The sequence below is a fragment of the Triturus cristatus genome, chromosome 6 (genome assembly GCF_964204655.1).
Source record: "Triturus cristatus chromosome 6, aTriCri1.1, whole genome shotgun sequence".
Classification (NCBI taxonomy): Eukaryota; Metazoa; Chordata; class Amphibia; order Caudata; family Salamandridae; genus Triturus; species Triturus cristatus.
Window position 1 is genome coordinate 1,782,308,539 of NC_140589.1, and position 25,748 is coordinate 1,782,334,286.

At 40.9% G+C, this 25,748-nt stretch overlaps 1 protein-coding gene across 1 annotated transcript in view; it reads left to right on the plus strand.

The window, feature by feature from the left end:
* The window catches only part of LOC146821995 (fibrinogen-like protein 1), a 191,555-nt gene extending 166,875 nt beyond the window's left edge, over positions 1-24,680 (plus strand). The window contains exons 4-7 of the mRNA XM_085609403.1: positions 2,558-2,695; positions 16,788-17,004; positions 20,733-20,928; positions 22,485-24,680. Coding sequence (XP_085465529.1) covers positions 2,558-2,695; positions 16,788-17,004; positions 20,733-20,928; positions 22,485-22,631 — 698 coding nt within the window. The 3' untranslated portion in view covers positions 22,632-24,680. The remainder of the gene's footprint in view (positions 1-2,557; positions 2,696-16,787; positions 17,005-20,732; positions 20,929-22,484) is intronic.
* The last annotated feature ends 1,068 nt before the right edge of the window (positions 24,681-25,748 follow it).

The following is a 25,748-nucleotide window of genomic DNA, read 5'->3' on the forward strand; positions in this document are numbered from 1 at the left end:
TGCCAAAGCCCACTTTCTTTTAGAGAACTGGAAGCAAGATGTCTTGTAGAAAGCTGTGCTGTCAAGACAAACCTAAAAATGGCTCGCTCAGTCTTCAAACAAATTTGAATTTGATTAGCTCCTGAAAAATGCTAGTGGTTGTAGGTGAAAAATATTTTGCTCATATTTGAAGAACTGTAGTGCAAGAATGCTCGGCCACATATCATCAGCCTTTTTATTTTACTACTATGTTTTGTAAAATTTAGACTACGTTTAAACTGACATACCTTTTAAATCCGCATTCCATGGCAAACCAACACTCAATTTCTCTCCAATATTGTGCTTCCTCGAAGCAAATATCTTGTCTTATTTGTACTGTTAAACTGTGTACAATCTTCAGATTACTAGGGTTGTTAAGAAAGATTTAAAGTGAAAGGCTGAATCCACTGAAAGCGGGTGTGGTTTTCAGGTTATGACTGGCATGGCCAGTTTATGGCTTCCAAAACTTTTTAGCAACTATGTTTGGGTTTTATGGGTTTAATGCCATAAACCAGTATTGTCAACTGAGAGCTATTGTACTTCTGATAAGCAGCAATCTGTAAATGAACTGAAAATAATTAGCTAGCTTTAATGACTTGAGCATAACAGGTTACAAACATTACCATAGAAATAATCATAGTTGTTCCCTACTCTTTTGAAGGCATATAATTAGAAGGAATGCAGTCACAAAATTCAGTCACACAAGCTGTAAGGCTTCCTTTAGGGTGTGCTGGACTCCTATAAATAAAATTCACGCCTTAAATGGGCTTTTTCCATAATAAGTCTCTTTTATGTTTTCACTGTTGAGGCTTTGCGCCTACTAGTTCATTTGAAATTAAATGATATAAACCTGTAAGAAGCAAGAACTGCCCAGAGGTGTCAAGGTGCTCATCCTGACTCCTGAAAGTAGTCTCAGCCCATAGCAGATTTCTATAAACAGGTATTTAACCTCATCACAAAGAGAAAAGCCAGGTTTTTAAGACCTTCCTGAAAGACGTATGCAGTTTCTTGCAGGTCAAATGGAGGGGGGAGGGGGGAAAGTCCAGAGCCTGGTAGCGGCAACCGAAAAGACTCTGCCTCCCCATCTCTTTTTGTAAAATCTAGGAATAAATTGTGGGCTGCGGAGCGAAGAGGTTTTCTAGGGGAATACCATTGAAACATGGTTTTAATTCCATCTATGGAACGCAATCCACAATACCTTACAGTCTGAAATGAGTGAGCAACAAATTATTTAAAGGTGGATGGGAAGCGCAATCTTTCATTGACGTAATTTGAATAAAACTCCTAGAATAAAAGTTTGCATTGTATTTCTGATATCTTTTTATGGGTTTATAATTCATTTAAAGTAAAAAAAAAAAACATACATAGTTGGTTGTGCACAGTTTTGTATATGAGATTGCGAATAAAATGGTTAAGCAGCAATTGCACTCTTTCAATGAATAGTGCAGCAACATACCTACACATGGAAACAGTTCTTTGGCCATCATTTAATGTTATTCAATGGAATGGACCCTTCTGGATAATTATTGACTGTGTCTGGAGCTAAAGGGCTTGAGGTAAAGCTAAGAGCCTTTCACCACCATTGGCCAATAATGGCTTAATGAGGTGTGGTGTAATTAACAATATTTTCCTTAAAAATAGTATTGCAGAAGAACAGGACATGTTATAACGCATGCGTTTAGAGCGCATACTATTACAACACGGTTATTACAACAACTGCGTTGTTATGTCGCATAGCATTACAACGCAAGTCATTACAACGACTTGCTGTAGGGGTTGCTGGATGTTGGAATATTATAATTTACTATTCCAACTCCAGTCTGTGCAACAGTAGGGAAGGTGTTGGCTGCCCCCTAAAGCAAGTCGTTGTAACGGCTTGCGTTGTATGGCACGTGATGTAACAACGCAGTCGTTGGAAGGACCGCGCTGTAATGGCATGTGTTGTTTCGCATGCGGGGTAAATTATGTTTCCCGTTGCAGAATTGTTTTTTATGACTAGACACTGGCATTTCATTTGTTGGTCTCTTAAAACCTGACAGAGCAAAGCAAGTTTTTTAACACCCTGAATGGGGGATGCTGACTTTTGTAGATTTGCACAGCACATTTTATCTTAATGCAGTGTGGGGGTGAGCTGCTTTTTCAAGCCTGCTGAAAGTAGCATGTCACATAGGGCTGGGAGACATTTACAAATCGAAATTAAAAAATAAACAATACATTAGCATGATAGACAGGAGGCAGACTCCCGTCTGGTTTTCCCAGCAGTGATATCTTTTGTGGTTTTTAAAATCCATAGTGAAAGGCATTACCAAGGATTCAAATAAATACAGTAAAGCTACAATAAAACAGCATATATCATATAAAACATTTACAAAAGAAACATCATGAGTCTGATCTACAAGAATTTTACTTGATTTTTTGATGTCATGAAGTCCTAAGGATAAATATACAATCCCTTGTATGTCTTAGCAACGTTTATATGGAGAAACCCTGGAAGCACAGTGATGCCAGCTGAAAATGTGTCTGTTTATGTGTTGAATAGACATGATGCATTCGAAGAACTGCCCGATAGACTGTGGCGATATCTACTACAGTGGGATACGGAGATCTGGGGTCTACATAATCATGCCTTCCATAGGCGGGATGCCGACAGAAGTCCTCTGTGAAATGGACACTGAAGGTAAAAAAAGGCACACCCATTCCTGTTGGGGGAACTGTGGGTTTTCAGAAAGAGGCTGGCTAGCAGATTTTTGCCTTTGTAGATTGGTTCCCATATGTTAGCCATATGAGGAAAGTATATTTGAGGAAAAGAGAAAAGTAGCGGAACCATTTTATAGGCGATGTGAAGCCTGAGGATGATTTTTTTTTTCCATTTTCGAAACTATGCCCCTGTGACATTTTTGAGGTCTAGGCTAAAGAGAGCTTATGTGCCTGTAGGAAGACCTATTGTTTCTAATACATCACTTATACTATGGACCTCAAGTGGCCCATTTTTATGTGTGATAATTATTGTATTGACACCAAGGTGTATGGAAATGATCATGATTGATAAATATCTTCTTATACAAATTTTGCCCCAAAAATGGGACATAGCATGCAAATTTACGTGCTTAATCTAGATGTCCCAGTTTTTACCAGGCATTTTCCCCTGACATACATTTCGGCAGGTTTGAGCTGCCGAAAGTGATTTAGGGAATACGGTTTTTATCGCATCCCTGTAAGTACCGAACGTGATAAAAACTAAAAAAACACATAATTCTGATATGTGCAGTGGCAGGAATTACGGCACATAGCTAAGGTTATTGGACCACTTATGAGGGCCATAGTTTGGGCTTTGGGTCAGCCTCTTGCTTAAGAATGAATGGCTTTATTGTCTGTCTCACTTCCCTGCTCTTGATTTGATGGCTTATTTCTCTGGAAAGTAGCCGCTTTCTGACGGGTTAAAATATGCTTCTAAGTCTATTATCACTCTTGCATTTACAGCACATGTGAATTACTATTTTCTCTCCCTCCCTCTCTGCTTCCTATTCCTTTCTCTTTTTTTACATCCACCATTTCCCACTCCTCACCCAGTGTCCTTTTTGCTCCCCTCCATTTCCCTCAATATTTTTGGGATGACCACTGCTCTATCAATTGGTCGGCCATCTTAATTTTGTTTTTACCATTTCGAGATAACCATCCAAGTATGTGCATACACATGCCTATGTGGTGGGCACCTATAAATGGTTTTGTTTTATGTTTATCAAATCCCATTGAAAGATGGCTACTGGAGAAGCACACACATTCGTGGCAGCCATCTTTGAACAGGATTTATTAAAGGGCATTAAAAGATGGCCTTTGCAGCAGCGCGTGCATCCATTGTGGCAATCCTTAAATTGCATTGGTTAAACATTACAAAATAGATTCCAAAATCTTCGCTGTGGATACATGTGTCATATTTTAGTGCTTTTTGAAGTGTTTTAAAACTCATTCCAAAATGTCTGCCGCAGAGGCACATGTATTCAAGGCAGCTATTAAATCCCCCAAAAGAATTGGCAAAGTCAGTAGGTGTCACTGCCAAGACCTACTTCCTTTATCATAGCTTGTGTATTTTATGTACCAATATATTGTAGTCTATTTACATGTGGCAGATTTTCTAAATATGTTGCTCATTGGTCAAGGGTCTATAGTACAAACAGAATCACTAATAAAAGCTGGGGACAGTTGGGACATAGGTTTAGTTGTAGCAATCATCTCCTATGAAGCGGATTTGATTCTGTCCACAGTATACCGCCAAAGCACATCTTTGGCAGTGGTGCTGGGTCAAATTTCACAGTGGGGGTGCTGTCATCAATGTTACATCACTGAAGTTAAAGAGACAGTGAAAAATCAAAGCGTTTTACAAAGAACAAGTACAACAAATGAGCCACGCCCATTCGGCAGTAGAGTGGTAAAGGTGTGTTATGTAGCCAGTGGTGCATTTTGGAGTACACTGTTGTAAATATATGACTAAAGCATGGTGTGGTAGCACACTGTCATTTACAGGTAGCCCATTTGCCACTCAAATCGGCCTTAGGGGGACGGCGCTCAGGTGGTTTACATCCTTCCTTGAAGGCCGCCGCCAGACGGTCTGGGTTTCCCAGAGCTCTGCCGAGATGCCGCCATTGGGAGTTGGGGTTCCACAGGGATCTGTGTTGAGCCCCACGTTGTTTAACATCTTTATGTCCCCTTTGGCGGCCTTGGTGGAAGCATATGGGGCCCAGATCATCTCTTACGCCGACGACACGCAACTCCTCTTCACATGCGGGAAAGACCAGGAGTTTGATGGAGGGAGAATTCGGGACTGTCTTACATTGGTCTTTGACTGGTTCCAACGGAACAGTCTAAGGGCCAACTCGAGCAAGTCCGAGGTTCTGTTTTTTGGTTGCGGTGTCGATCCGGAGTGGCAGCATTGGTGGCCGTCCGACATGAGCCCTCCTGCACAGTCTTCCTTGGTGGCTAAAAACCTGGGTGTCAAGCTGGACAACCAGCTATCGCTGCGAACACACATTCTGGGTCTGGCTGGCACCTGTTATGGAATTTTGAAAATGCTCCGTAAATTCCTGCCCCTGCTGTCTGAGGAGCACAGGCGTATTACTGTGCAGGCTCTCGTCGGTTCGAGGCTTGATTATGCTAATGCCCTCTTCCTTGGCCTCCCTGATTACCTAGTTCAGCGCCTACAGGTGGTACAGAACTCTGCCGCCCGGGCTATCTTTGGCCTGCGTAGACGAGCCCGAGCTTCCGGGCTGCTTCAGGCGCTACATTGGCTGCCTGTCCGGAAGCGGATCCAGTTTAAATCCCTGACTCTGATGCACAAAGCCCTGTTTGGATCAGGGGCTGGATACCTGCGGCGGAGACTAGCCTTCTATCGACCAGTCCGCTCCTTGCGCTCGGAATCCCTTTACAAAGCGGTGGTCCCTCGGGTGAGGAAGGCCCGCACGGGAGGGCGCTCTTTCAGCTGCAAAGCCCCACAGCTGTGGAACTCGCTTCCTCTTTCGCTGCGCAGCACTGTCAATTTGTTCCAGTTCAGGAAGAGCCTGAAGACCTGGCTTTTTAATCTTTAGGCTGTTCTTATTGCTTCAGTTTCAGTTCTTTTTCTCATTCTTTTGCTGTGTTGTGTTATTTTTATTCTGAGATGCAGGTGGAAAGCGCCGGGACACTCTTTTCGAGTAGCCGTGCGCTATAAAAGAACGCTGTAACATAACATAACATAACATAACTCAAATGTCCAAAACATTTCACACTGACATGCAGTTTTACTTCTAAAATTATACCGCGCATAAATGATAATGTGTGGAGTTCGGGTTTCAGCAAATATTAATTATCACCAAGTAAACTGTATTGATTTGTTTTGCTCCTATTAATACCTTTGTTTCCATCAGAACTATAAACGAATGTGCTTCATTTGCGCTTTTTTAACTGCTAATGTTTTGAAATATTTGTACAGTTCATTTGCAGATATTACATTTTGTTATGTGTGTGTGGGAAAAACCGACATCCTACACCCTTTCCTTTCACAATCTCTGTAGCCCAGCACCATTGTCACATAGGTCACTTTACAAAATCCTCACTTTTTGCAGTCAGAGAAAGAAAACACCAGCCTCCATGTCGAAAGAAAAAGCAAGCAGTTTGTCAGAAATTGAGCATTTGACCTCTGTCTTTGAACTCAAAGGTGACAGGATAAAAATAAAACGTAAAGGCATCTTTATTGCTCATTTACCTTCTGAACTCCAGCAAAGTAAATTTTGGGGGTGCTGCAACATCCCCAGCACCCCTACTTGCAGGCCTCCAGCTAAGATATTTTCAGAGTTAATGTAACAGCTGCAGTAGAACAACATGTACAGATGGGTTCAATATATTTTTATTTCCATGCTGTGTATGAACACCTTCAAAATTCTTAGAAACAGGTCTCGCTGTGTCCATGTTATGTCCATGCCTTGTCCGTTCTGCGTGAGATGGTCTCTTGATAGCGTTTCTATGCTGTGTTCTTGGAATGTCTGCCTGTGTGTGTGTTTCATGTGTGCAGTTCTTGGCCTGTCTAGCCTACATCCCTTAACCTTTTATGTGTGAGGAGCCAAGCGACAGATCAAGGACAAAGTTAGAGAAGTAAACGGAAGAACATGAGTGGTTAGATAGAATATCAGAAACAGAAATATCATGGGACCCAATATTGTGTCAAGAAGATGAAGGCCAAAAATTTTGTGGTTAAGGTTCTCCACATATATGAACCTTGTCGTAGTATATATATTCGAGGTACGTAGATGTGGAGTTAGGAATAGTAAATCTATACTTACCTATTTGCACTTACCTTCTCGATATTTATGACTCGATATTCTGCCAACACGATATTTCTGTTTCCGATGTTCTGTCAGTGACCCAGAACAAGAGAAAATCCTAATGAATTTGTTTCTTTTACGTAATCACAACTAAAAGTCTGGAAATATACATGGGGGAAATATGTAAGAATCTTTTGAATATTGATCCGTGCAGATAAGAACAATGGTCAAAGAACCCTGCACAAGTAAGTAGAAGTGAAATAAAAACAGTGACAGTAAAAAGTAATGTAATAGATAAAGATCAACAGAAAGAAAGCAAAGAAAGAGGAAAGAAACACAAACAAGGGAACTCAAGCTAGAAATAATAGATTTTGATAGAAAAAATGATGAAGAAAAGAACTAGAAGAGAAAGGTAAAATGGTATACAGATGAGGACACTAAAATGAAAGAAGTAAATGAACAAAGAGAAAAAAAAATCATTTGTCTCTTAGAGGTTGCGTCAGAGAGGAGTCAAAGTGATTGGCAAAAGCAGTAGTTTATTGAGGCCGCTCCTGCGGCATCTATCCGGCTGCAAGGCGTAGCTTCCATTGGTGCAGCAGCTGCAGTGGCACCAGGGCCTAGAGCCTGAGGGGCCCACTGAACCCTGAATATCTCTATTTCTCATCATTCAAGCAGTAGCCAGGGAGCCCATTTCCTTCCTTGCACTAGGGCCTATTACTCACTTCTTACTGGCTACTGTCAGAGCTACGAGTCTGGCCCTACCCTTATTTGGAGGAAATGCACTTTTAGCTAGGTGCCCACTTGAGGTTGATTAATGAGATACAATTGGGAACAGTCCCCAGCTCTACTGTCTTTAATCATGTGACCAAGCTCAAACAATCAGGCTGCAGGTTTTGTATTTAGTCTATCATTTCCAAGTAAGTTCATTTCACAGAAATGTCACCAGCAACACAAATCGTATATATCACTCTTTAGATGTTATTCCAAATCCTTAATCCTCAAATTAGTGATAATTTATTGATGAAGTGAACATTCATAAAGAATGCAGCAGAAAAAAGCAATGCTTTTGAACACGTCAAGGGAATACACAATATAAACTGGATTGTTACAAATCTACTTTGTATATATAAAAAGTTGCTACTGCCCTTATATTAATCCTATATATTGATTAATGCTTGTGCAAATTTCTAAAAACACAAACAACAAATATTTCCTTCCTTCCACAATTTAATTATCCATACATTTTATGAAGCACTCGTTGTTATTGAGCTACAGAAAACATTTATTTTTTGATTCCTGAAATCGTGGATAGCTCGGAAAGCTATTAGACAGACGAAAGATGCATTTCTGTACTTGGTTATATTTTGACTCAAAAAGGTCAATCTGAGAATAGAATTATACACCAAAATAAAACACTGCGTCTATTTACTTGAACTCTTGGGCACGGTAAGCTGTTTTGAATGTTAACTAGAGCCCTTCAAGGTATTCTGACTTTCAACAACACTGACTCAGAACTTTGAAACAAAATACAGGGGCACCTTGTACATACAGCACAATCTAAATATAAATCCATAGTGACAATTTTGATTTTTACCATGCCGTTTTTCGCAATTATTAACTTTGAGTGGTCTTTATTGCAAGCCATCACAGATCGGAATTTAAACCAGGTCTAAATTCAATTTTCAGAAGTAGTGCAATTTCACAAACTCTGACATGACAATCTTTGTCATTGAGTTACGTTTTTCTCAATTCAAATATGTAATGTAAATCCTTGTTAATCATGAGAGATGTTTCTCTGTGTGCAATTTACCCCTTTGCTTTCCGCTTCTTATATTTCTGATGAAAACTTTCCCAGGTCACATTTCTATATGGCCTTGTAGAAGAAATGAGTGTATGGTATTACATCTCTGTTAAAACAGTCTTAGGGAGTCTTCCACCAAATATTCTACCTTTTGGCTGAACTTATTTTTGTTGGCCATGGGACTCTGTGCACTTTACCACTGCTAACCAATGCTAAAGTGCTTGTGCTCACTCCCCTAACACATAATTACATTGATTGGCTCTTTGCCTATTGGCATATTTATGTTACTTATAAGCACTTTGTAGAGTGGTATGGCATTTTCACAGGGCCTTGAAATTAAATAATACCAGTGGGTCTGCAGCACTCATTGGGTCACCCACTTAAATAGCACATTAAAACTGGTCCCAGGTCTGCTACGGCAGTTGAATGCAATTTTAAACTGCGGTTTTGTGGCATTAAAAGCTCCTTGTCAATATTTAAATTACCTTTTATTATATATAAGCCACCCTAAGGTAGGCCCTGGGTAGCTCATAGGACAGGGTGTTTTGTAATTAAAAGGTTGGCCATGTACTTTTGAGCTTTACATGTTCTGGCAGTAAAAAACGTATACATTCTTTTTTCACTGTGTTGAAGCCTACCCCTCCCTTAGGATAACACTGGGGATTCTTTATTACATTTAATAAGCTGTCATTTCCAATTGGGAGCAGGTAGGAATGCCATGTTTGGTGTCTTTGGAATTGTAAGGAAAGACCCTATTTAATGGTAAAGTCTGTTTTTTATTACAATTTTGAAAATGCCACATTTAGAAAGTTAACGGTAAGTCTGCCAACAAGGGAATTCTTTTAAACTCTACTTTTTGATGTTGTTCTTGTAAACTTGAGAAGGCCTAAATAGTCACTTCCTTTAACCAATTCTTGAATTAAACTTCTTTTACCAAGTTGAATAGATCTCAAAAACAAGACAGGAGTAAACTTTTTTACAGAAAAATATATATTTATATAGAGAAATTAATTAACGGTACATATAGTATAAATCACAGATATACAAAGATGAAATGAGTAAAATATTACTTTCTATACAAATCAATCTCTCATTAACACCTTTTCTTGACACCTATTCCAATATGTAGATGATATGGACAACGTTATTTGAAGTACCATCTGTGTTATTACACCATTTATTTATGTATGGAATTAGATGAACTGGTCGTTTTTTTGGTCTACTTGTTTTTATCTCTTAGACCATCTTCAGGACGAAATTTAATTTATGAACCGAAGACCCCTGAATTGAATGAATATTCCAATAAATTATATGTACACATTAAGTGTTGTATATTAAAAAAGGAAAAAACACCTGTGTTTTGAAAAAAGGAGAGTGATTTGCAGATTTTGATAGGTTGACCTGGCTTAAGATGAGATACCCAAGATGTGGGTCCAAAAAATGAATAGATTAAAATGATCCAAGAGATCATCACCAATGTGTGCATGGAGGTAGAAATTTATTAGTGAAGAATTCAGAACCATATATCAATAATAAGCTACTTCACTCACTGATTCGTATCACGATTCTGCTCAGATGATTTGAGGATCGCAGTCTAAACATGTATTTAGAATCTACATAAAAGGAAAACCAAAATGGTCATACTTGATATTTGAAATTAGTCAAAAAAGCTCTTATCAAAAAAGAGAAGAGCATATTTAGGCAGTATAAACTAGAAATCTCTAATTTGGATTCCTATCTCATATGTATATCTGCCTGACACTTGTTTGCTGAACCGCTTTTCAATTATGTGCCCTAGTTATGTGAGTACTTTGTTAAAATTACGCGGTTCTGCAATATATATGAAAAATCAAACATTACATGTTTGAGAAACTGCAGCAGGAAAGTGTCTAAACATTATATAGTGCTCAGGATACTAGTATAAAATGTACTGACTCACCAAATATTTTTCGAATTGTGAGCCGTGTCTTCCTTGTTTTAAGCAAGTCCCTGGGTGGCTGCTGCAGAGATATCTCATCCTTGTGAGAGGGGTCTATTACTGTACCGCTCTGGGGAAGAGACATGCTTGTATCAACACTACGTGCTGACAGTTTCTCGCTTGTATGCACTGAACAATTCCAAATTGTTATAAGTTGACTAAGTTTTCAAGGACCTTACATTATTTGCACTTACTTGTTTATTTCTTAAGCGTCTCACGATGGAAAAGCACATCTCGGATCAGATCACACTCGAGTGTGCTGGTGCATGGGCGTGTTTATGTCTACTTCCTGGTTTGATATTTCCGGCTCGTCAGGTATAGGTTTGCTAAGTAAAATGTGGCGGCCATATTGTAGATGTGTCTAAGTTATTATTATGGATGCGCATTTCAGTCATAGTTCTTACGTTTCTTGAGGCTATTACCCTCTTATTGTCATAGGGTTGATCCTTAATGTATCGCATGTATTTCTCATGATATAAGGAGAATGAAATCACGCAACCCGATGTTGTTTTGAAGTAGGCTTAATTTCAAGCCAAAGCAGCGGCCATCTTAAAAATACCGACAGGCATGAGTGAGAGTTTAGTTTGATCAATATTTAGATGTATTCATTCAATTCATTTGTCTTTTTGAGAAATAGATATATATATTGGCATCAGTGGTTCTGGAGGTTAGTCCACGAAAGACTGCATTCTGTTAACATGCGTGACATTAGATCAGCATTTAAGACAAAACACATCACAGAAATGATCATTGTATCAATGAAAAACCTGGACATAAAACAAGACACAACGTTATAGACATATATTCAAAAAACAAATTTAAAGAAAAATACTTTTTGAAAAACAAACTAACAATCATTTTACATCAGATTTGCTAAATTCATAAAGGGCATTTTAATCTCCATAATTCTCATTTATGTTTTAAAATACACCTATTTATTTACGAGAGTTTTCTTGTGGACAGAGGACCATGATTTTTCACAAAGGGAAATCTTTGATGTTCTAGTTTAAACAGATTCAGGCATATATTTATTGCATAAAGTATTTATCGATGTTTAAATATGTACAGCCATATGCATTCCAATCTAGTTTATCTAAAGGACAACATGTTTTCCCTTATATGGACTTCATTTTACATGATCGATACCAGCGAAGCCCATTCAACCGCTACATTCAACCCTCTCAGTATGCTGTCAGTGCGACAAATCCGGTGATGGTCAGAATCTGTTCTACATTTTGTTTCCTTTTACAGGATTTAACCACCTCTAGGACCCACCATACCATGTCTTTCTCTGAATGGTGCATTTTGGTATAGTGTTCAACCAATGGTGCATTCTCAACTTTACATCTTATCCTCAATTGATGCTGCAGAATTTGTTTCTTCTCCTGTTGCGTTCTTTTTCAAAGTTGACACTTTTATGCCCTGCGCCCTTTTGTGCCTGTAGCCTGTCTTAGGTCACCTGACTGGATGCAACTGATAGACTTTGTGAATTCATCCCAGACAGTCACACAATAGAGGAATAAGGTGTGCCTGGATGGGCTATCTGTTGACATGATGGGGGTGGAGCTGAGCACAGCCCCATTTGCACCTGAATGGAGAGTGCTCTGCCTTTACACATAGAATCTCTCACTTCCACATCGTCACTGCAGTTTGCTTGGAGTCAGTGCGGGGGAGTCAGGAAATTCCATGCACTTCAAAGCTACTGTCTAGAAACTTCTTCCACCTTTCAGGAAGAGGGCACCAGGGTTTAAAATAAGGCATTAGACACCAACTTTTCAGTACACTTCTGGACCAGTAGACACTCTGCCAGGAAGAAGGACTGCTGTGCTACTGAAAGGACTGCCACTCTGCTGGACTGCTGATGTGATGAACTGCTGCAACTCTGCTGTGCTGACCTGCTGCCTGTTGCCCTCTTGCCTGTGTCAGATGGATTTTGACCTGCACCTGAACCCAAGGCTCCCAGAGTGACACCAAGGGCTAGTCTGCTGGCCTCCCAGCTACCTGCACCAGCACCCAGATTCAGCTGGAACACGCCCCTGAATCGCAAGTGGTGCCTCTCAGGTCTTGGACCCTTGGTGTGGCTTCAGCGAGACTGAATGGAAGTTTTTGAGTTCTTCACAACAGTGAACGGCCCTTTGGCGCTGAATCCTCGTCTCTCCCACAGCCTGGCAACGAGAAGTTCCGTCAGCCCGACCCTTCATGCTGCAGCATCAACCGCTTGCATGGAGGGACACCGGGAAGCTCCGGCCTCACCGTCCACAATGACAACAAGATCTTTGTGCTATAGTGACTACCGCCCACTACGCTGCGCCTGCTATTCGCGCTACATCAGTGACCAAAAACCGTTGCTGAAATTTAAGATGCCGCCATCTCCTTTGCGGACCACCGTTGTAAGCTGGAGGATAGTGGAACCTTTTCCCTTGGTCTTTGTGATTAGTACATGGTATTCATATACATCATTCCAGTTCAACACCATTATATTATCTGTGCTATGAGAAGATCATGTGGTCCTTTGAGCACAAGCGCAGGCTTCTTTCATATCAGTGGGCCCTAAACTGTGGAGCAAGCTGCTTCTACCAGAGGCGGTTTCTCCATTAGGGCTCTGGGCCTGCTTCCCTCTGAAATTCGGACATGTTTACCTCACAAAATATTAAATAGATCAAATAATTTAGAGATATAATTGTATCTCTAAACAAATCAATGTATTTAAGTCTGGGCTGTCCGCTCTGCCTCACTCTGAAGCAGGAGACAGAAGCCAGACAGTAAATCAACTTTCTGCAATGGACCGCTTACCATTCTTAAGCTCTTTATTGCCATTGAAGTCTATGGTGTTATTCACTGTAGGTGAGTGATGCTGTCAGGCTGTATGGTTGCAAAACGGGCCCCATTTTCATGTCCTTAACAGTAATGGCAAAAACATGGATTGATTTGCGGTCAATTGATTTCTAATACGTTATGGCAACACGTCAGCAATTTAGTTCCTCTTTTATTTCACATATTTTACTTAATCTTGCATTCTCCAAGAATGTTAGCTTTTTCATCATGTTGTGTTTCTGTATTATTTTGTGATTCTTATTACTCTTGTATAGTTCCTACTTTGAGTCGTGCCAGTTGTTTATGAGGGCTTTGATTGAGAGCTCTGGTGCTGAGGCTGAAGGCAAATCAAAGTGTCTGTCAGTGAGTTGGACTTTCTGCAGAGCACACAGAACAATGGTCATGTATTTCAGTTGCAATTACAATTCTGTGTAAGTGTGTGTGAGGGGGGTACACAGATGGCAAAATATTTTCACAAAAGTAAAAGAAAATAAAAATGCTTAAATGTGAGTGAACACAGTGTATGTTTCGGGGTGGTGAAGTGAGGCAAATGCGAGGAAGTGCATTTGGGGGAAGAGTGAAAAAAGGGTCCTGAAGAGGCAAGAGATAAGGTTGAAGATAAGCAGATGGGCGAGATGTGCAGAGATAAAAGGCATACAAATCTAACATAAAGCGCTCAGAACTAAAGGCCAATATTAATCCACAGACCTCAATAATATTTAATTCACAGTCTCACAATTTCAGAATTGAAACATTTCCAATGTTAATTCTTTATAACAAATCATTGTTACTCATTTAACTTAAACAGCTAACAACCACTGACAAAGCCAATAGTACTGGCAGGGTTTAGGCGTATGTCAGTTGTCTTCTATATCTGGATGTAATAACATTTCAGAGAGATACCAAAGTGCAGATCGGGTGGCATTTTATGGGAATCACAGAAATGTCTTTTACATGTTCCCTTTTAGACAGCCCCACTTTTTTCCTCCTACTTAACGACCTGTCTGCACATAATTCTATATGACTGATTGCAGCCGGCAGCTGTGGGTGCTACTCGGAGCCTGGTTGGAGCATTTTCTTCCAAAGTTGATGCTGCATGCAGTGCAAGACACTGGGCAAGCACACACTTTAAAGGGTCTGTAGTAGTCACGCTGTACAATTTGCACATTCCAGTAACTGTTGAACATATAAACTCAGATAATATGTTCCCACTGCTTTATAAACCTTGCTTTCTCACAAAATTCATTTGCTTTAAAATGCACCATTTGTGAATATTTTTTCTATTTTGTTCTTGGGAGGAGGACTTACCCCCAGGCCCCACATTTGTCCATTAAGCTTGCTTGCTTCGCTCATTACATTAAAGTCATACCCAACTTTTATGCCCTACCACTTTCAAATGTCTCCAGTCGCCACTGGCTACTACAGCTAAGAAATATCAGACCACATACAGGGCCAGATATACGACCCTATTTTGCTTGCGAAATCTAATAGAGCTATGTACAATCCCTATTTAGCGAGTCACAATTTTTTTGCGACTCGCTAAATAGGAATTGCGGGTCGCTATTAGGAAGGAGCGTTCCAAGGGCGCCCCTTCCTAATAGCGAGTCAGAGGTCTATGTAACAATGTAAGGTCGCAAAACACTTGCAATTTACCTTCCACTTCAAGAGGGTGGTAAAGCACTCGCAAATGGGAAGGGGTACCCAGGGGACACCTTCCTCTTTGCGAATGTAAGGGAAAATATATTTTAGGGGCAGGCAGTGGTCCCAGGGACCACTACCTGCGCTTAAAAAATGAAACAAAAACGTTTCATTTTTCTTTTTTTAAATGCAGCCCGTTTTCCTTTAAGGAAAACGGGCTGCATTTAAAAAAGCTGCTTTATTTAAAAGCAGTCCCAGACATGGAGGTCTGCTGAGCCCAGCAGGCCACCATACCTGGGAGGGCCAGCCATTCCCAATTTGTGATCTTATTAGGAATCGCTAACAGTGTCTCAGACATCGTTGTACATGACATTTAGAGCCTCGCAAATTGCAACTCGAAATTGAGAGCAATTTGCAAGTCGCTAAATGACATGGTCATACATCTGGCCCACTAACTTTAGGAATGCTCTGAAGAATGTTATTTTTCTGGGCTTCCTCTTAAGTTCAGCTGGTCCTCCTTCATTCTTCTAGGTTGTGCTCCTTAGTATCAAGAAACTGAGTTTGTATATGCCACTCTTTACAAAAAATCACGTCAATATAAATACGTTATTTTTCTATCTCTTCAATCTTAGAATGATTGCAATGAAAACAACTGTATCACATCCCATGCTAGGCGCATGCTAATATGAAGGGAAATAGATACTGAGGGGCAGATTTATGAGGCCCTTGCGCCTCATTTACGCCGCCGTTGCGTCACTTTTGTGACGCAGCGGCGGCGCAAATCCTGCGCCATGTTGCGGGGTATTCATAACGCGACGCATCTGGGAGATGCGTCACGTTGTGAAGCTCTGCGCCACATATAGGCGTTCCGGCGCGTGGGGGGGCGTTCCGTCGCGGGAACGCCTCCTAAAAGTGGCTGAGTGAAATCTACAAGATTTCACTCAGTCACTGTTGAGCCCATGCTGCGTCAAAACCCTGCGCCTGCTTGAAGCAGGCGTAAGGATTGACGCAGCATTGTGCAGATAGGGCACCCCAGAGCCTTGCTGGAGCTGCGTCGCGCTTGCGACGCAACTCCAGCAATGCGCCACTTTTACGGCACAGATGCGTGACGCATCTGTGCCGTTTTTTCCCCATGGTGCGCCGCATTATAAATGCGGCGCATCCATGATGGCGGAGCTGGGGCGCAAAATAACTGGCGCATCCCTGCTGATATGCAGGGATGCGTCAGTTATTATAAATCTGTCCCTGAGTACTTAATGGTGACATCAGACACATAAATAATATGGATTTCTCAATTCACTTCTCAAATCAAGGCTAAAAAAACAAGCAATGAGTGCTTTCGATCATAGTTTTTTCAATTACCTGTCCATATCAAATAAAAACACTGTGGGCCTGATTCACAAAGGGCCTCCGCACTCCTGGTGGACGCCCCGTAGAATGGGTCGGGACCTCCTCAATGAGAAACTGCTGTGCGGCGGTCCCGCCACAAGTGCGGGCTACCCGTCACGACCGCGAGGCCGCTGCCAGGAATGTGGGGACCCTTTGTGAATTGGGACCTGTATATTGCTGTTTCATAGCCTGTTCAAATATTATGGTAGGCGCAGTAATAACTTTCATATAATCGGCTACATATGTTATTAAATACATGTCATTGTAGTGTAAAAGATTGCTATTAATTGAGTGCATGACACTATAAATCAAGACTTATGAATTCTAAAATGTTTACATACCTATCACTCTCTTCCAGGAGGCGGGTGGACTGTCATCCAGAGAAGACAGGATGGGTCAGTCAACTTTAATCGAACCTGGAAAGAGTACCGAGAAGGCTTCGGGGATTTGAATGGCGAGTTCTGGCTTGGGAATGAACATATTCATAAGATAACCAGCCAGGGGGACTATTCATTGCGCATTGACCTGGAGGACTGGAGCAACAAGCACAAACATGCATTCTACCAGAGATTCAGGTACGGATTGTAGATCAGCACCAGCCTCTAAGAAATAAAGGGGGCATGAGCAACAATCCCATTCTACCTGAGGTTTGGGTATATAGGGCAATCAGGAAAGAGGAGAGTAGCAAGAAGCACATATTCTACCAGACAATCAGGTACAGAGTGTTGGTCATCACAAGCCTCTGAGAAACCAAGAGGCTCTGAGTAACATGCACAATTCTGGTGCCAGGAACAAACCCCTGGTGCAGTGAGGTGCTATAGAAGGATGTGTTCCTCCGGCTGTAATCCAGGCACACAACGAATTTAGAAATCAGGCCTGGTGAGAGAAGAAAGGCTGCTCTGGTCATGCTATGGATTATGTGATAAAAGTTAACTTATCCAATAATTTCAGTAATGAAGATCATATTTGATCAGTACTCGTTCCCAATATATCACAGTCCAACACTTCAGTGAAACATTCCCAAAACAGTGGCCAGTGCCTCTATGAATTTTAAAGAGCTCTCTATCTTCAAAAAGAATAGGGTTCAAAAGTGAACTAGGATTTATTTCCATCATCTGCTCAATTTGCCATTTGTAAACTCCCTCAAAGTCTGCTCATATCGTTAGTTTTATTTAATTGCTACAAGAAACCCACAGAATTCAGTTTACAGAAAAAGAATATGTTTCATAAATTTACCGATATGTATGTGTGTATGTGTACCTCCAGAAGTTTACATACTCTGACCATTCTAATATATAAAGCAGAAGCCTGCCTGACAGAAGACACCAGCAAATTAATGCACGATAATGTATTTTTAACTTATAAAATCAAAACAGACACTGTATCCAGTATCCCTGATACCACCCTTCCTGCAAAACTTTATATCTATTGAACAATAAATCATCGGCACAGCTAATTTATGACTCCAGAGTTGTCTCCTTTTAAATAAATATTCCTTATCATAACGAAATCCTTTCCTGTTGACTCTAAATTAAGTTAGATTTTTCTCAGCACCTGAACATAAAAGTTGAGACTATGGAATGACCAAATCATAGGCTTTTTACCTGTAACTTGTAAATTAATGCCTGTAAACTTTGAGATTTATGTGCCACTAATCTTGAGAGGCCTCTATTTTGTTCAGCAAACAAGAGTATTATAAAAATGTTCATCTAATGTTTAAGATCACTCATAAAGATGGTATTTATCATTGAAGGCAATATATTAAACAAATCCTTCTTTTTATTTATCACTGACACTACAGTCTCCAGGCACTGTAAACAAAATGAGCTACTGTTACCCAAATTAGTGATGATCAATTTACCAGTTTTAGAAAAATGCAAGGTTTATTTCCTCTTGCTGGGATTCAAACTTGCCAATTGCAGGTGAGGAAGATGTAAACATTGAGCACCCAACTCACTGAGTCTTCTTGCTGGCTTCATCACCAATAGCCAACAAACCCATTAAAGAACTAGCATTATCGCTGACAAAGCCCACCAGGCAGTAATACAACATTGCTTCTTCAAAGAAAGCAACAAAACGAATTGAACGTATGGATGTTTTAAAAAGCTCAACTCTTTAGCAACCGAGAAGACAGATGGAAAAGTGCAACCCCTGGGTTAAACTCTTAAAATGAAATACATTTGAAGTGTGTGCTCTGCAGGTTTTCAAAATGATTTGAAATGATAATTTCAGCCTGCACACCAATTTCTTGCATGTACACACCATAGTTTAAACGTCTAGTACTGTATCGTCCGTTCTCCCGGTGCTAAAGAAGCTGCTAAAGAAGCCTAATCTTGATCCGAAGGACCCAAATAATTACCAACCAATTTCTCGTCAACCCCTACCAGCAAAATTGGTTGAAAGAAGTATGAACACTCAACTCAGCACATTCCTCCAAGCTAATAACATACTAGACCCTACTCAATATGGATTTATGGCAGATCACAGCACTGCGTCGGCCCTGTTAAAAGCTACAGAAGAACTAAGAGAAGCCTTGGACCAAGGAGGCCAGGCTGCACTAATTATGCTAGACCCCTCCGCGCCCTTCGACACGGTCCACCATGATGTTCTGATGGACCGTCTGTCAACATGTGGGGTGTAAGGGAATGCTTGGAGCCTGTGGAAATCCTTCCTAACAGATAGAATTCAAATAGTGGACTTAGATAAATCCTGCTCCAAACCTTTTTCCCTCCCTTAGTCCCATCCTTTTTAATGCATATGTGGCACCTTTGGCGGCGGTGATCAGATCTTTTGGATTTCAGCTGACATCATACGCTGATGAAACGCAAATAGTGGTGTCACTATGCCCTGGACAGGAGGCAGAGAAAGGGAAAAGGTTCCATGATTGCATGAAAGCGATCAAGTCATGGATGATGACCAACTGTTTGAAGTTAAATTCCAGCAAAACAGAGATCCTCATCTTTGGCAACCATGCCAACTTTTGAACCTCAGACTGGTGGCCGTATGAGCTAGGGACTCTCCCAGAGCCAACCAGGAAAGCAAAAAATGTGGGTGTTATAGCTGACAATAAACTTTCCTTTGTGGACCAGGTAAACGCGGTTACCTCTGCCAGTTTCCATCTTCTCAGAATGATAAGGAAAATAAAATCACTCCTACCAGTGGACTGTCAAAGGTTAGTGATATCATCTCTAATCCTATCTAGTGTAAACTATTGTAATAGTCTTTACCTTAATATTCAAAGGAAACACCTAAACAAGCTTCATCTAGTACAAAATGCAGCAGCCAGACTGCTGACTGGGACACCAAAATTGTTTTTTGTTAAAAAATAAATAAAAAGGCTACATTGGCTCCCAGTGAAACAACAGGTTCATTTCAAATCCATGTGTATGGTTTTCAAAGCCCTTCATGGAACAAGCCAAGACTACCTGCAACGGCGCTTCCAATGGTACATCCCCAGAAGAGCTCTTTGTTCCGATGTAGCAAAAGGGGTGGTTATACCTCTAGCTAAAAAAGCTAGCTGGGGTGGTAGAAGGTTTGTCACTTGTGCCGCTCAGGCATGGAACGAGCTTCCTTTTCACCTCAGGAACACCACGGAGCTGCTGACATTTAGGAAGGGGCTGAAAACCTGGCTGTTTACCAAATAAGCCAAGACGTAATTTAGATCGACAGTAGCCAGAGCCAGGACACACTCGGGTAACTGTGCGCTCAAGAAATGCAATTAACATAACAAAACATATAGTTTGGTTTACTGGGGAGAGAAATCAATCAACTTGTTTATTGTTTATATGCTGTAATTTGCACAACTTTTATTTGGCTCTCAGTGAATAGCCGAACTTAAATTCAATGTTATTCCGTGTCTACAAATAGTTTAGCCTGTGCTCCTATCAGCCTTCACTTGACTTTTCTAGACATATTTATTCCAAAGCATGTACTTTATACAATGTTCGAGCATGTGATTTTATTAAAATTGGAAAAAAGATTCAGTTGAATTAATTTTCCTAACAGCATTGCTAGGTCCCACAGCCATGACTCACAGTTTCACATAATGCCTCTTCAAGGATGTCAAAATGGTGCTTCCTTTAAGGCTGTCCTTTATTTACATTGTAGTTCTGCTGTTTCAGTCAAATAACTCTGGTCCAATCTTTCATTTAGTCCATTCAAATACAGAATATTTAATAAAGTATTGAACTATTTTTTCATTGTACCAGACTATACCTTGTCCCCTCTGTGAACGATATTACAAAATTTGAAAGCTCAACTCATATGTTAACCCATTGTGTCTCCTTTCATCTTCATCCAACAGCATTGAGAATGAAGCAAACCATTACCGCCTCAATGTTGAAGGGTTTAGCGGCACTGTGGAGGACTCCTTTGCATGGTACCACAACAAGCAAGGTTTCAGCACCCCAGATTCAGGCAACATCTGTGCTGAGATCTCCCATGGAGGCTGGTGGTACCATCAGTGCTTCTTTTCTAACCTGAATGGAATATACTATAAGGTAGGAGTAGATAAAACCAGATTATGTACAGAGAGGAAGAGTTGAACCGATAAACTGATCCAGAGATGGGTAGAAAGGTGAAGTCATAACACACAAATTCGAAAACTAGGCAGATTAAGACAGTTGCGAAGGAAAACTGTGAAATAAGAAGGGATGGGAAATGTAGTTAGAAAGGTTGAGGAAGAGAGAAACACAATAATTTCCAAGGAATTACATTTAGTATCTTTGCACCTTAGAGACATTTGGACAATTAACACTTAGTAAACTCCATGTGAAAGCTGGTCCCATTCAGGCACAATGTCACATCAGTAACACAAATCTTCATTCTTATCAATCCAGATGCAACCCTCCAGCAAGAGTGAGAGTGTCTTTTGCGTATCATGCTTTGTGTACCACGGATGCTGGAGGGGCATCTTCTTTCGCATCTCAAGGGCATTTGGAATGATCCACCATATAGTGTGATACTGATACTAGCTAGTATTCACTCAAGGACTACTGGGTATCAGTCCTGCAGTGGAATGCCTCCATTCTGACATTGTCAGTAGACGCAGACCTGCCCTCACCCAACACTGCCAAGTTCCTCTGGTGGCCCCTACGGGATACTCCTTTCACCATGGTTTTCATTCTGCACATGGCGCTGGTGAAAGCCCGTATTACCTGGGCAGGTCATTCTCAAACATCGATGCAAAGATGGCAAAAACTATATTTGAACATTGGAATATTGGGGGCTCTGTTGAATTCAATGGAGGGGTTGAAGGATAATAATTGATAGTGTATACCTTCTACTCCAATATTCCTATGTATTTTGTGGAAATTCTACCATTGGGAAGTAGAATGTTTTAATAGCACCGTAGCTCTTCTGGCTATAAAGGATTTTAAGGGCCCTCTCCCTTGTTATAGGCTCTGAACTGTCACTCAGGAAGAGGGCATTTTACAACCACGATAGCCCTTGGCAGTGGGCTATAATCCTACATTGGAGATGTCGACCCATCGAGGGTTGTTTCTCACTATAGGATGCTTTATATAAATTTAAGTAACTATATCCCATAACAATTGGTACTTGCTGGACTGTTGTGTTGAACCTTTGTGTAGTGTTTCATTGCCCGATAAAGTTTAAAATATAAAAAGAATCCAAATAAATAACTAAAGAAGATGTCCGGAGATGGTAGGAATAATGGAGGGGCATGTGTTTACCCAGGATAAGAGTATGAAGATCATAGTAGATGGGTTTAGGGCTGCATGTGCACATCAGTTCAAGAATAAGTGGTGGGTGTTGCGATGGAGGGTCTGAGAAAGATTTATATTGAAATGGATGAGGAATGGGTGGATTGCATCGAAGTCAGTAATAAAACTATTAGTATATTCAGTGAACTCCTGTTTCACATTTAAACCTTAAACTTGGATCAGTTGACAGGAATGCACTATGAGAAACACTATCTATAGCCAATGCCCACATCATATGCAGACGTATCTGGTGATATTGACTTCTTTCTCTCTGCTGTTGTCTCCGTCTTCTTTTCTCCATCTCACATCCTTCTATCTCCCTTTCTCTGCAGGGTGGCAGGTACGTGGGGAAAGGACGCAGAGTCCTGGGACCTGATGGGATTGTGTGGTACACCTGGAAGGACACAGATTACTACTCCCTGAAGAAGGTCACCATGATGATACGTTCTAGAACATTTCGGCCTCACTTATCCCCCTGAAGCCAATTGGTCAAGAGTGCATAGCTCTCATGAAACCTTTTTCTCATTTATGGGCAACCAAGACTTCTACAGCTGAAGATGCAGCCACAGGTGGGCTGCGAGACCCATTTCCATATCAGAGGAGTTGGTCCTGACCTACTCAGGTTTGAGAGCTCCTTAAATAATGTGGATAGCTATGGATTTCTCTTCCTTACAAAACAGCTAGTTCTAAAAAGGATGGGGGTCAATGTTGAAAAAGAAAAGGCAATTTCCACCACCACCTAGGATGGTTGAAAGATGGACTGTTGAGTGCAGGGGCCTCATGAGCCTACAGGATGGTGGAAAAGAACATCATACACAACTAACCCCCATGCTTCTAAGATATTTACACACATCCACAGCGGACAAGGAGGATGGAACTTGATTCTCCACATGGACATGATATCAAAGTGTTCAACTCATCAATATAGTTGAAGTCAAGCCATGGTTTCTCTACCTTTATATACAAAACAAGTGTAAAGTATCTAAACTTTCATTCAAAAAAGTATTAAGGATAGAAGATTGTGCTTAAAGTAAAGGAGATGCCAGCAGCAGGGCAAACATTCCTGGCACTGGCCTAATTTACAAAGGTCAACTTGATGATGGTGTCGTAGAAAGTGAAAAATGACTTTATCGTGACATAGTTGGACAACTTCTGCAATCGATCACACAGTTTTGAGAATTAACATTTGATTAACAACCTTATGATTTGGTTGAAAAAAACAAAGTGCTGAGCCTTTCAGTGGCCCCACAAAAGAATTTACTTGAAGTATTGATGTATTTTGTTTTGCACAAAACCTACTATGTCACCATGTGGCCATTTTATAGCATGTCTTACTCCTTGTTATGTATACAGTATTTAGCCTATTCAGCCTGAGATGAAAGTATGGGCACCAGAAAACTGGTCAGCTTGCTGCAGACCCTGAAATGCACAGACAATAACAGAGTAAACGGATATGTGTCTAAGATTCCACGTTGTCACCACATTTGGTGGTGATAGGTAGTTGGACGTATTTGGATTCATATTATAGTGGGAAGTGTGAACAGGCATATACCTGTTGCAGCAAACATTCAGATGAGTGCACACCACTGGTGCAGATAATTGTGCAGCTTGGTTAAGAAATGTTTGCACGCCTGGGGCACCCACTAAATGCTCCATGAATAGATGCTGAAACACCTTCTGGTACACATCAATATGGTTGACCGTCAAATATGCATCACAATCCAAGTGTGGGGATAGGGGTTATGGGTTGCATTGACTATAGTTGGGACAGCAGATGGCCAAGCTTCATGTTTACTTGGCATCGTGTTTAATGACCATGAATCTGAGGTTTGGGAACATTAAATACAGTGAATGCAATGATTATCTTAGATTTTGGCATTTAATATTCAGTGGATAAATGCAGAGTGGACATCATATACCCAATGGACTTTTTGTTACAAGGCTCATTAAATTGCAAGATGCATGGAGTACATCTGGTTGTGGGAAAAAACAGTTCTGCATCGAAAGTCCAAATAGGCGGTCACCACTTGTCCACTGAATTGTCTGCTGTGTAGGCATCTTAAATACAATGCTGGGCTCGGTGTGTGGTACGTCAGCGTGCAGCAGACGGGCAGGTTAATGGAAAGCCATCCTGCTTCTCCACAGTGTCTTATGAGTAGAACGTTCATGTGACGTGAGGTATCACATGGTCACGTAATGTCTAGTGGACTTTGTCTATTTTTACATCATTTGTTTTGGTCTTTTACTGTTTCTTGTACAAGCTGTGTAGAACGTGTGTGGAACCACAGAGTCATCATCATGTCCGTTGCTGAACTCTAGGCGTACCTCCTTCACATGCTACATTGTATTCATGGTGTGGTGTCTCTAATTTGTATATATTTTTTAGTAAAACGCTACTATTGAACAATTTCTTTCTGAGTGTATACATTCAGGCTGATACCGCTGTCATAGTTCTATATTACTTGCATAAGTTTCCTTTGAAATTAAAGCTGACAGATCGATTACGAAAAAAAACATTGACAAATTTAAAGTTGATGCACCTGAACTATTATAAAAATAAAAAAGAGTGAAAACCTGCTCATGAGAAGGTAAGGAATACTTGTCCACCAAACAACCAGAAGGAACATCCATACAGAAAGGAGCAGGCACAGAGACGGCAAAACCAATAGGCACCTGAGGGCCAACTTACCCGGGCTAGCGAAGGTGGAATTATTACACACCAGCATATATGCATAGATCCCCATTGAGAACTGCATGAATGATATTGCTGGGAGAGTGGGGAAGGTGGGTCCCATGGGTTGTTGGCCCCCATGCTGCCCATGTCTAGGGCACTGTGGTTGAGTGAAGGATGAAGGTGTGAGAGGGTGGAGGAGCCACCAGACTGGCTCAATTACAAGGCTTTTAGGGATGAGTGTTAAACAGCCTCTTCTGCAGCCTTTATATCAACATAAGAGGTTATTTCATTTCCAACTTTCGGATGTTTCGTGGCCAGCAGTGGCCGCATTTTGGCCAGTTCAAAAACACTTGATAAAGATAGAACTGATGTTCTCCGTCGCCTGCCGGACACATAACACTCTAATTTTGAAGAGTTCACCCTTGTTCTTAGAATCTTACACCCAGATTTACAAATGCTTTGCGGTGAAGCATAGTGATGAATAGTGAAGCAAAGCAATGCAAAGCAGTGCAAACTTTGTACTACCCAGCACAAAAAGTGTTACACCCAGGAAACATGCCCTTTTTTCAGCACAAATACAGCTTTGCGTTGCTTTGAGTCAAAAAGGGCGTTACGGGGACAAATCAATGCACACATCCATCGATTTTGACACAAAATTCAATATCGTAAAATAGTCAGACCTGGCTTTGTCTCAAAAAACTACCTCCTACTTAAAGGAGGTGCAAACAATGGGGAGTGTGTTCATTTCCCAAAACAACGATCAGTGATCAGTACACACCCAATTTGTGGGAGATATCTAAGTTTGTCTATGTATAGAAATTTGGATCTGAATGGTACGCTTCCATTACAGATCCTACACTAGAAGTGGACACTCAACTCTGATCCATGCTCTGAGGCTTTGCATCACGCAGTGCAGCATTGT